Here is a 12,190-nt window from a genome sequence, read left to right on the forward strand (position 1 = left end):
ATCACACACAGTCAACAACCACATTAGTGTACCAAATAAAACACAAGTACAATTAGGCCTAGGTGCGGTATGAGCAGTATAGCAGTGTATCATTTTACAAATTGTGTTCATTATTAAGTACTTTAATTATTGGTATCACAGTTGCAGCAAGAAATTTGGTACGATTAAGTTTAAGAAGTGCCAATAAGCATAACCATTTGATAATCTCTGCTATAATTTCTAAATGGCTACAAAACATTTTGTTTGATGCGGGACAATAATTATTTAAATTTTATTTTATTTTAAGTAATGAACAATAAGGGAATATCAGTGAAATATAATACTTAAAAAAATATCTTTTTACATTTTAAACCCCTTTTTAATTGTAATTTTACTTGACAGAAATGGGCTAGAGACTTACCTTTTTCCCCCTAAATGCTCAGAAATGCCAGGGGGTGCAGTGCATAAACTACCCCATAAACTACGCCCATGTTTGTATCTAAATATGAAACTATTTCTAAGAGAGGAATGCAAAACTACAGTATAGCTAATATGGGCAAAGGAATTATTTTGTCCATGCACTATCACATATTATGCCCGTTATTAGGAGCCCACTTTCCATTCCGTTCTAGGGGAGCATGAGAATGCCACAGAGGAGAAACAGGCAGAGGAAGATCTCCCCCCCAACCAAGAGCTCTCACCAGAGGACCTCTCCAGCCCCAACCCAGACCAGGCCGCCCCACTGCTGCAGGCCCAGCAGAGGCCTTCGTCTCGGGCTGGGGGAGAGGAGCCAAGGCCTGGATCAGCAGCAGGGACTGGAAATAAAGATGTTGAGAGGACTGGCAGTGGGTCCGGGGGTGGGAGAGAAGACATGTGCACCCAGAGCTCTTTTACAGGTCCTGACAGAGAGCAGGACAGGAGATCTGAGAAGGAGTCACAACAGGAGAGATCGGCTGAGAAAGATGCTGTGGACAGGGAGGTGGCATACGAAGGTCTGCCTCTATCCAACGGGAGCGAAGGGGAGAGTGGGGAGGAGAGTGACGGGGAGAAGGAGCACTCAGACCCCAACAACAACTCACTGGAGAATCCCCAGGAATACCAAGACAATCCTGTCAATGCACCCCAGCCTCTTACGCAGGTATAGAATAGAATATACAGCAGGGGTCTTCAACGTTTTCAGGCCAAGGACCCCTTAATTGAGAGAGAGAGAGAGATGAAGCAGGGACCCCCACAACCCTTTCATAGATTCCATATAGTTTCATAAACTTGACAGCACAATCGTCAGTGTATTTTGGATTCATGTCAATTTGCATTTTCAGATATTTAACCACTTGAACCGTTGACATTTCACTCTGTACTTAGTCTTCTCTTTTTCCCCTCTACACCAAAGCTCTTTGCCGAAAATAGCCGATCTACAAGCTCACAATACCTCGCAGCGCGAGGCGTTGTGAGCTTGTAGATCTGCTATTTTTGGCTACAGTTCTCAGAATATGGACGTTAGGGTTCAAGTGGTTAATACAAAAAAGGAGAAAAAAAGTTTCTATCACACAAAGATTTGGAGGACCCCCTGTAGTAACTCTGAGGACCCCCTAGGGGTCCCGGACCCCCTGTTGAAGACCCCTGATATACAGTATAATGTACAAGTAGAAGCGAGGATTGCATAACAGAAGTCATCCCTTTGTTTGCGCTCTAGTTGGGAGTTTGCACCTCATATCATTTATACAATTTGAGATTAGAAATGGGATGCAGTTTAGGCTGCTAAGGCCTATTGGTTACTACTGTGGGTTGATCTGTATGTGTTAAGTTGATTAGTGCCTGATAATACTATGGCTACTGTACAAAGCGATCTATTAGGACATCCATGCAGCTCAGCACATTAATGCGCTGGTAGTACTAAATGTTTGCTTGTGGACAAAAACTTTTGTCACATTATCTTTTTCATTCAATTACCATCTTCTCTATCTATAGTTCAAACTATCAGTATTATTCTATGGTATATGGAACATACAGTACCATAAAATGTAAAAAAGATTTGATTATAAATAGTCTCACATATCCACTGATTGGCAGGTGGAGATCTTTGATCATGTGGCTACACAAGACTAGATTATAAATAGCTATTTCTGTCACTGACTCTCGTTTTCGACTGTTAACATACATATAATTGCAGGCGCAGCTGGAAGAGACCTACTGCTCTGATGAGATTGCGGTAGTCCTGGTGGACAACTCTGGTCCCGGGCCCATGATGGCACACCTAGATGACACAGACACGGTTAAGATCATCATCACCATGAGCTGTGACCCACTGACCGCTTCTCAGCTGGAGGAGAGTGTCAAGCAGAGTCTCCTGGAGAACGTACAGGTAGGACTTATGCACAGGGGCGTCACAAGGAGGGGGCAGTGGTACTGAGTTACTAGGGCCCAAGGTGGAGGGGCCTTAATTATTTTATATTTTAGCTATTGAAAAATAGCAGATATACAAGCTCACAGCTCATACTGTGAGCATGTAGATCTGCTATTTACTATGAAAGTAGTGAAAATGTGTGCAAATATTTGAATATATGTATTTATTTTTTCAGCGAACATTTGTAACTCAAATTTTGCTTCTGGGGGGTCTCTGGAACTAAATATGTTGAGATGGGGGTCCGTGGTCAAATACATATAATTTTGGGGGTCCTTCACATGAAAAGTTTTCAGCACCACTGACAAACATAGGTTTTTCCAAAAAACCTTTGAAATATTAAAAGACGGAATTTTCACGATTAAAAAAGAAAAAGCATATCTAACAAGCTCGCAGCGCTGTGAGCTTGTATATCTGATATATTTCAATAGTTAAAGCATAAAATAATGTGTAATAATGCGTTCCCAGTCTAAATGGGTTAATTAAAGCCCCCCCCCCCCCATGAAGAACATTCATGGGGGGCCTGCAGTGAATCCTTGAACAGGGCCCAGAATTTGGTGCGACACCCCTGCTTGTGCATTCTCTCACACACTGGTTGGTCTGTTTTGGGGCGAGGTGGGAGTTGCCCTCACACACGCACCACTTTTATACAGTATGTGTGTGCAGTGTGTTGGGACCCGCTCGAAAACAAGACGGTGCGTCTCAAGGGGTTTATCCTAATAAAGAAAAGTGAAGTGATCCATATTTCAACTTCGTATGTTTTTTTTCTTCTCCTAAATTAATGCCCTACTTTGTCATACAAGAGTGTTATGCAAAAGAAGTGAAATTAGCTCTACTCATCTCTACTTATCTCTACTCATACAAAATGTAAAAAAATTAAAGTGTCTGTGAATGTTATAAATAATAACTACATTGGCTCCATTGGAACACAGGTTATTTTCCATTTCCTGAAAAGTAACCGTTTTTGGACATAGAGGTTTCTGTACGACAGCGTCGATATGTGAAAGCGACATGGCGGCATGGCGGTGTGTTTTATTTGACTTGTAACGCTTGCTTTGGCAATGTAAACATATGTTTTCTCATGCCAATAAAGCTCCTTTGAATTAAAATTGAATTGTGTGTCCCAGCAGGCTCAGATGGGCGCTGGAGAATGTCACATCAAGATCCCCGTGATCACCTTCGATTCCCCCGAGGAGGAGAGTGAGGAGCGGGAGGGGGGAGAGCAGCAGGTGGAGGGTGAGCAGGGGGCTGTGTCAGAGGACGACCTCACCCCAAAACAGACCAACCAGAATGAAGACCCCCAGGTACGCGGGGAGACGAACGGCTCCGAGTCAACCACGCTCGAGTGTCCCGATCTGGAGAATACGGAACACTTCAGCACACCGCTGACCAATGACAATAGCTCATCGGGCATCGACGTCCATTCTCACCCTGACGACTCGGATCCGCCTGATCTGGACTCGGAGGATTTGCTGCGATTGCCGCCGGCATTGGGCCGCCACGGGCCGGGCGGCCGGACTCACATTCGAGGGCTCAGCATGGACAGCGGGAAGGACGCTGTCCTACTGTCGGACCGCTCCCACAACACAGTATGTCAGCACTAGCTCATAGATCGGTGGTTTGATTTATTTACCTTTTGAGGAGAAATGAACCCATTAACGCATTGCCATGGAAACCCGCCATTGCCATGGAAACCAACCATTTTACCTTGTTTTGGAGCCTCAGCAAAAAAGTAATCAGAGTAAATGTAATGTCTTGAATTTTTTCTTAGTATTTCTTAGTATTTTCTTTCACTCGGAACAGAAAAATAACAATCGCAGGTATCAGTACTTTTGTAACGGTCGGTAGAGAAGGCCGCGTTTTAAACATGAACATGATTTAAAAGTTAGATTAGGAGATGAATGCACTTTTGTTGAATGCACTCTCATGTGAAAACACTGCTGTCTAGCAGGAGCCGCGACTTCCTGGTCACGTGATCTCCCGTTGCATTTCGGGAATTGGAGTGTTTCTCTTCACAGGCGGGTGCCTCGTACAGTAAGCTACAGCTTACTGTAGCTTACTGTACACCGCGTCAAAGGACGATTTTACAAATGCAAATTCTAAACCAGTAGTTCTCACACTTTCAAGATTTTTCCAAAATGTTCCAAAATAGCAGATAAGTGACGCGCTGCAAGCTTGTACATCTGCTATTTTTGGATATCCTTGAACCAATGCAAGAATCTAAAATGACACAGTTGCGTTCCTGGTTTAAATGGCTTAAAGGAGTATAGTTCATCCCCAAAATGACTTTTTCTTTTATCTTATATTACATTTTAGAACTGCAGCCAGCGGTATTTGTCACCAACAGACCAAATGCAGCACTCCAATTGGCTAGGACTGATCACGTGCCACACGGAGTTCCAAACCGGAAGTGCGTCCGGCGGTCAAATATGTCCGACCGGAAACGTGCGCTGCGGCACAATAGTTCCGCCCCAATTTTTTTTTTTTTATTATTTTTTTTTTTTACTTTTTTTTTTTTTTTTATTTAACTAGATGTGAGCGGGCCGAAGGCCCGCGAACCTCTAGTTGATTACATGCGTCTTGTCTTAGGAATGCAACAAATACAACTCAAGTCTCCATGGCATGAATAATCAATAGAAAAAAGTCATTTTGGGGGTGAACTACTCCTCTAAGAAAATCTGTTTGTCTGCAACTGTCTGACAGCCCATCTCCATCCATCTATCCATCCATCAACCATTCATCTGTCTGTCTGTCTGTCTGTCTGTCTGTCTGTCTGTCTGTCTGTCTGTCTGTCTGTCTGTCTGTGTCTCCCACCAGACAACTATGACTAGTTCCAAGTCAGACCTGGAGGCCAAGGAGGGGCAGATACCCAACGAGTCCAGCTTCCTGGAGTTTGTGTCTCTGCTGGGCTCGCTCAGCACCAGAGTGGGAGGGGCGAGTACACAGGAGGAGGAGGAGCCAGAGAGCAAAGAGGAGGCCGGAGCTGGAGAGGAAGGTGAGTGACAGCAGCTGGGAGGTCGTTGATGGTAAATGGTGCATTTATATATATAGCCGTTATCCAAGGCACTTTACAGAGATCAGGCACGTGCAGAGAATGTTAGAGAGGCAGGGGCTGACATTTCTAAAAGGGCCTTTTGGTGAAAATGTTGAAAATAGCTGACCTCCAAGCTTACAACGCGTCACGCTGCGACGCGTTGTGAGCTTGGAGGTCGGCTATTTTCGCCGGTGTGTGATACCACACTAAACTAAGCATAATCAAGTAAATACCGTGGCGTAACGGCATGGATTTCTACACAGAGAGGGCAATTATTTCAACATAAATTGCTGCATTCAAGTTCAGGAGAGTTTGGACAAGGCAATTCTCTTGAATGCTGCCTTCAGGTATGGCATGGAAAGAGGGCATTTGCATTTCTTTCACCATAGTAAAAACTGCATTATGGTCTGGAGTGGAGAGGGCACTTTTTTCAGATGGGTAAAAGGGCAGGGGCTCAAGCCCCCTTTGATGTCTATGTGGGCACATGCCTGACATAGATTGTGCATTACATTCACACACCGATTGCGGAGGAAACCATGTAAGCCACCAACCTGCTCATTGGGAGCAAATAGGGGTTCACTAACTCTGGAGGAGCCCGGGATCAAACTGGGAACCCTTTTGGAACCCTCTAAATTAAATTCTATAGCTATGGTGAATGTGACGCAGATTTAGAACCAACACGGTTGTCATTTTTATCTGTTCCCAGAGGAGCCGAGTGGGACCCCAAGACACGATGAGGCAGTTACGGACACAAACACGGAGAGTCGGCCTGAGAGACCCAACCCGCCCAACAGCCTGGCTACTGAAACACTGCAGAGCATACCTCTCACACGCATCCCTATAGTCTCCCCCGACAGGTATGTGTAGGCCAGAAGAGGCATGCCGCAGCCCAGGTCAGGGTTCCAGTGTACTACTGTCTTCTGTTGTGTCTTTTTTTCAATTCAGTTCAGTTCAGGGCGTTTTATTTTTCAGCACTTTTGGACAGTTCAATACAAGTGCATGTCTGTTATCAGTGCATCTGAACTTAGCATTGTACCAAAAGATAATAAGAAAGAAAGAAAGAAAGAAAGAAAGAAAGAAAGAAAGTCCATTTGACATGATAAAGGTGTCCAAGGTGACAAAAAGGGGAATAGGGAGAACCATAATGCTTATCGAGCCCTACCCCTGGCTCAGTTGCATAGTAAATCAAGTTTTTTTACACATACGTATACAGCATGCCCTCCCACACATGTGATCCTCGCTCTCTCTCACACACACACACAATTCACTCTCTCTCATGTGAGGGTCAATATAGCAAAGATCTCCACGGAGAATGAGTGTCACTGTGGATTCTGGAGTATGAAACAATATTAATTAACTATATGTGATACATTAGTCATTATATAATTATCATGATATAATATGTGTCCTAGCCCACAGACAGAGAAGGACCCCGACTATGACTCCTTACCCTCACAGACCTCTCAGTCTGAGAGCTCCATGCTTCAGGTCATCTGCAGGCCAGAGGCCACCAACAAAGAAGAGGCTTACACCTTCCACACCGTGCACAGTGAGTCACAACTGTAGGCTGTTGGCAAATGTGTTATACATAATGCAATATACAAAAATTCAGCATAGCGTTCATTTCAGGCCCGGAAGGCAGGAAGTTTACATGCTTGCTATCTCACACAAAGATTTGGAGGACCCCCTGTAGTAACTCTGATGACCCCCTGTTGAAGACCCCTGCCTTACATATTGACTAAAGCGCCCAACGACTGACTATGTGTTTGTGCTTGTGTCACCACCAGGAGACCGGCCACGTAAGCTGTATGCAGAGAGAGCTCTGAACCTGCCCCTGGGAGCTGAACTCATCACAGGCAACATGTGGTACTGATGTTCTGTCTCTGGCCTTTCAACACTGCCCTCATCCACATGACTCCATTTACCTCACTTGTCATCATGCTTTGTCAATAAGGTTTATTCCACGTGTTTAAGGGGTGGGCCACTTTATTGATGGAGAGGGCCACTATATTTTCATTCTCAATCCAGAGGGCCACAATGCGTTTAGGCTACAGTCAAAAATAGCAGAAATAGACGATCAACAATCAGCTATTTTTTTTTATTGGAATCCTGAATTAGGTTTAGCTATTTTTTTATTGGAATCCTGAAAAGTAAAACATTTATTTAATTTCAAATGCATTTACCGTATATGTTCTTATTCTAACTTTATGAACTGAAATACAAATATATCAGACAAAAAAGAACCTTGTCATTAGGCTACCAATATAGACAGCTGAAATAAATAAATATAGCAGTATTCTGATATTAACCTGCTGGAGGCATTTAAGTGAATGTGGGGGCCGCATGTGCAGCCCCCGGGCCGCCAGTTGCCCATGCATGGACAGATAAACTGACATGCGGCGTGTGTGTGTGTGTGTGTGTGTGTGTGTGTGTGTGTGTGTGTGTGTGTGTGTGTGTGTGTGTGTGTGTGTGTGTGTGTGTGTGCGTGCCTGTGTGTCTCCCCAGTGACTTGCTGTCGACCTCGTCCAACTCAGAGTGTCAGGAAGGCCTGGCGGGAGGTCACACTGACTGTCCCTTCCAGCGACGTATCATCCCTGCTCACAGACTCCGCCCCCGCAGGACTCACCCTGAGATCTTCCAGGTACAGCATGTGGTCACTGTCAGGCAGAAAACCTCGCATCTCCAGGTTTCAAGTTTGGATGTCTTTTGGTAAATTAAAGCCCTACTTCGTCATACAAAAGGGACACACAAAAGTGGTGAAAATAGCAGATCTACAAGCACACAACGTCTCGCGATACGTTGTGCTTGTAGATCGGCTATTCTCACTATTTTAAAATGTTATAACCCAAAAAAGGAAGGTTTTGGACATGCGAGATTTCCACCCGACAATGACGATAACGATGACAACGCCTAAAACTATCTGCTTCTAATGTTCTCTATCTACTGCTCTGTCTCATTCACTATTGCCTCCTCTCCTCTCCTCTCCTCTCCTCTCCTCTCCTCTCCTCTCCTCTCCTCTTCGATCTGCTCAGCCTATATTCTGTTCCGTTGTATTCCACTCTATTTGCCGCCGACTCCAGGCTGTAAACCATTAGTCTTTTGTGACAGCAGTGTAGAGCAAGCAAGGCCAAATGCTTGATGTGAATTTGTCTTGCTCTTTCTCCAGCTAAGGGAGACTAACTGCGTCTACCAGGCCATGACTCAGTTCTGCAGTCCGCAGTAGTGATGCTGAGGACTGCTACTCTTTACTTGTTGTACTGTATGCAATCTAGCAGGGGAGAAACCACTGACTACATACATAAACTGTTGTATCTAAAACTCCTGGGCAATGCCTCTGCAATAGAGGGTATGCGCATGCATAAAGTGAATGACATACCGAGTGGCAAATCGAGTGGCAAAGTGAGTGGTGAAGTGAGTTTAACGTTGTTTAATGCTGTTTAATGCAATCAGATAGGACTTTTCTGTTTGGATGTACTGTATGTGCTGTCAAGGCCAGGAAGTATTTTTTTACCACTCAGTAGGCGTTCCCGCATAACTTCCGGGTATGACGATGATGTCACGCGCATACCCTCTATAATTTGCTTATCACATACTCATGGCCTTATTCAGTAACACAGAGAAGGAGAAGGAACATTTGACCAATGCAGCAACCGTGTACTTTCCACAGCAAGATCATTCGCAGTTCAGCGTTCAGTGGCACTTTAACTGATGAGCTGCTGCCTTATCAACCCTTGGGCTTAACAGTTATCGTCCTCTCTGTCATTTGGTCACTCCCCTCATTCAGTTGTACGTGATATAAAGTAATCATTTAAATGTGTACGTCCTGTGTGTTCTGCCAGGAGGAGGACTCTATGGACGAGTCGTCAGAGACTTCGACTCAGGAGAAACCGACGAGGAAGCTGTACTACAAACTAAAACTGTTTCCTGGGAAATGGATTAACATCCTGTACGACCGACTCACCCTGCTCGCCCTTCTGGACAGGTAGTGCCTGCATCTGTTTTGTCCTTCAAACACACCGTAGTTAACAGTGACCTTTCACACCTATCAATGACAGGTCATATTATTATGGTATGTCCTACGTCTGGCTCCGTCCTTGTTTGTTCTTTTGTTATAGCTTTAAACCCAATTTAGGCCTGAACCGCAAATCTGTGTAACTTTAGATTTGAACTACTTTACCATTATTTTATGCTTTAGCTTGTAGACCTGCTATTTTTTGAAGTCTTTGAATATTTTTGACCAGATTCTATAAATGTCTTCTAAATCCTTCTTCTAAATGAGTGATTCTCAACATGTTTCATGTCAAGGACCCCCACAATTAGATGTATTTGACCATGGACCCCCATCTCAAAATATGTTGTTCCAGGGACCACCCGAAGCAAATATTTGAGTTACAAATGTCCTCTTTTAAAAAGCAGATAGCAGATCTACAAGCTCGCTGTGAGCTTGTATAGCTGCTATTTTTCAATAGTTAAAGCATTAAATAATTCTAGTCCTAAATGGGTTAAACCCAAATTAACATGAAAAGGGGATTTGGATCGAGCATCCTGTCCTTTTTCTGCATTCATTTAATTCATCTTTGTGCATGTTTTCTGGAAGCTTTTGGATTACGCATGAAACGGAGCGGTACCAATCAACATTGTGGGGACAGTGTTAGGGTCGTTTCATACCGTTATAAGGAGCCTAACTAATTTCGGTTCGGGAGTGCTCCCCGACCCGAAATTATTTAGGTTCGGGGGGAGTTCATCCATACTTTCTTAACGGCTAGTGCCGAAGTCGCTTGTAAATATTGGAGGTCAGTGGCATGACAACGTTTGTGACCGATGAATGAGCATTGCAGGGCCGATACATATTTGACTTGCCCTGGCGCTGCTGCACGTTGAATGACTTGAAGTCCAGTGAGTAGCAGGCAGCAGCACCAGTGACGGGGACACGGGGTCTCTTCCATAGGTCTCTTTCTCCCTCTCACTCACTCTCACAAACGTCGAAAACATTTAATCTACAAGCTCAATAATTATGATAATTATTTAAAGTTGTCTGGCTAAGTGAGACTAACCATCACCATGTTTGGCGATGACAAACATTTGACTCAGAACTGCCCTCTAGTGGATGTATCGCGTAACAGCCATGCAAAAGTAGAGGAGGCATGGAAGTATGTGAGCAGTTATGGTTGCATTGTTTGAAACAAGATGTATCTACAGTATCTAAGGGAGTGTGGTTGGACCTTTGTCGTCCGATTTGAATAAAACTTCACACAATGCTATTTCGCATTTCAACTTGGATCAACAGTAAAGCCCAGTGTTGTCTACCGTTGTATTATATCGTTGTTGTCGGGTGGAAACCTCGTATCTCCAAGTTTCAAATTTGTATGTTCTTTCGCAAAGTAAAGCCCTGCTTCATCATACAAGGCCGTCTCACAAAAGTAGTGAAAACAGCAGATCTACAAGCACACAACGCCTCGCGGTGCGAGGCGTTGTGTGCTTGTAGATCGGCTGTTTTCACTAGTTTGAATCATTTTTAAATGATAAATGCAAAACAAACGGTTTTGGACATACAAGGTTTTCACCCGACAACGACGATATGTAGGCACTATGTTGTGCACTTGTTTATACTTCAACACTTATTGCCATTTTCTATCGAACTGGGATGGTTTTCTGATGAGCTGAGTGGGCAGAGAGGCCATCTGGCAATCAGAAAGGTTGGCCTCCTGGCTTGCCAATATCTATGTCTAAAGGGTTGTGTCCACAGGGGCAGCCACACGCGAAGTCGTGAGCGCAAAATAACCCCTCAGCGCCTCACCAGGCTGCTAGGGTTTCCAAAAAGGCTCTCATTTGAACCCATTCAGACCGGGAACGCATTATTACGCATTGTCACTTTAACCATTATTTTATGCTTTAACTGTTGAAAAATAGCAGATATACAAGCTCACAGCAAGCTTGTAGATCTGCTATTTTTGAAAAATCGGGAAAGTACAAATGTCTAACCCTCTAAGGTTTTTGAAAAACCCATGTTTCTATCATCAGTGGTTCTCAAACCTTTTCATGTCAAGGACCCCCAAAATTACATGTATTTGGTACTCGGTGCCACGCTGTGAGCTTGTAGATCTGCTATTTCTCAAAAGCTAAAAAGTAAAATAATTCCAGCTTCTTAATGGGGTAACTACACCCGTCAAACATACTCTGTGATCAGGAAACACATTCTTGGTGGACACAGCTAACAGCTCATCATGAGCATCTGAGCAGCCATCAGCGGGGTGAAGCTGAACCTGTGCTTGTGTCCTTTAGGAACCAGGACGTCCTGGAAAACCTGGTGGCCGTCTTCATGGCCTTCCTGGTGTCCTTCCTGGGCTTCCTGCTTCTCAACCACGGCTGCTTCAAAGACTACTGGGTCTTCCAGTTCTGTCTGGTCATCGCTAGCTGCCAGTACTCCCTGCTGAAGGTAAGCCAGTGCTATGCATCAGAACAGTGGTTCTCAAACTTGGGGTCCCCAAATTATCTTGTGGGGTCCCCAGATGATTGGCTTAATGTAAAAAAAAAAGAAAATCTCACTCAACGGTAAACAAACCTACATATAAGTGTATACAGGGTATCTGCACATTTATAAAGTGACAATTTAAGGACTTTCAAGATCGTTTTAATACCAAACTGGCCAAACTGTCAAATATTAAGTAAGCAAGAGGCGAACATTGTGAAAATAGCGTTGCGAGGCGTTGAGAGCATGTAGATCTGCTATTTTCACAATATTTATCTGTGGAACCGAGTCACATTAAATGTAATAC

At 44.1% G+C, this 12,190-nt stretch overlaps 1 protein-coding gene across 1 annotated transcript in view; it reads left to right on the top strand.

The window, feature by feature from the left end:
- Window positions 1-12,190, top strand: part of pcnx2 (pecanex 2) — a gene marked incomplete at both ends in the record, with an annotated part of 53,434 nt that overhangs the window by 8,036 nt on the left and 33,208 nt on the right. The window contains 10 exons of the mRNA XM_080740693.1: window positions 612-1,117; window positions 2,150-2,341; window positions 3,511-3,969; window positions 5,198-5,375; window positions 6,121-6,271; window positions 6,827-6,963; window positions 7,202-7,280; window positions 7,920-8,055; window positions 9,254-9,396; window positions 11,697-11,850. Of these exons, the coding sequence (XP_080596819.1) occupies window positions 612-1,117; window positions 2,150-2,341; window positions 3,511-3,969; window positions 5,198-5,375; window positions 6,121-6,271; window positions 6,827-6,963; window positions 7,202-7,280; window positions 7,920-8,055; window positions 9,254-9,396; window positions 11,697-11,850 (2,135 nt within the window). The remainder of the gene's footprint in view (window positions 1-611; window positions 1,118-2,149; window positions 2,342-3,510; window positions 3,970-5,197; window positions 5,376-6,120; window positions 6,272-6,826; window positions 6,964-7,201; window positions 7,281-7,919; window positions 8,056-9,253; window positions 9,397-11,696; window positions 11,851-12,190) is intronic.

This window comes from Nannobrachium achirus (assembly GCF_963921795.1).
Source record: "Nannobrachium achirus genome assembly, chromosome: 13".
NCBI classification, from domain to species: Eukaryota; Metazoa; Chordata; class Actinopteri; order Myctophiformes; family Myctophidae; genus Nannobrachium; species Nannobrachium achirus.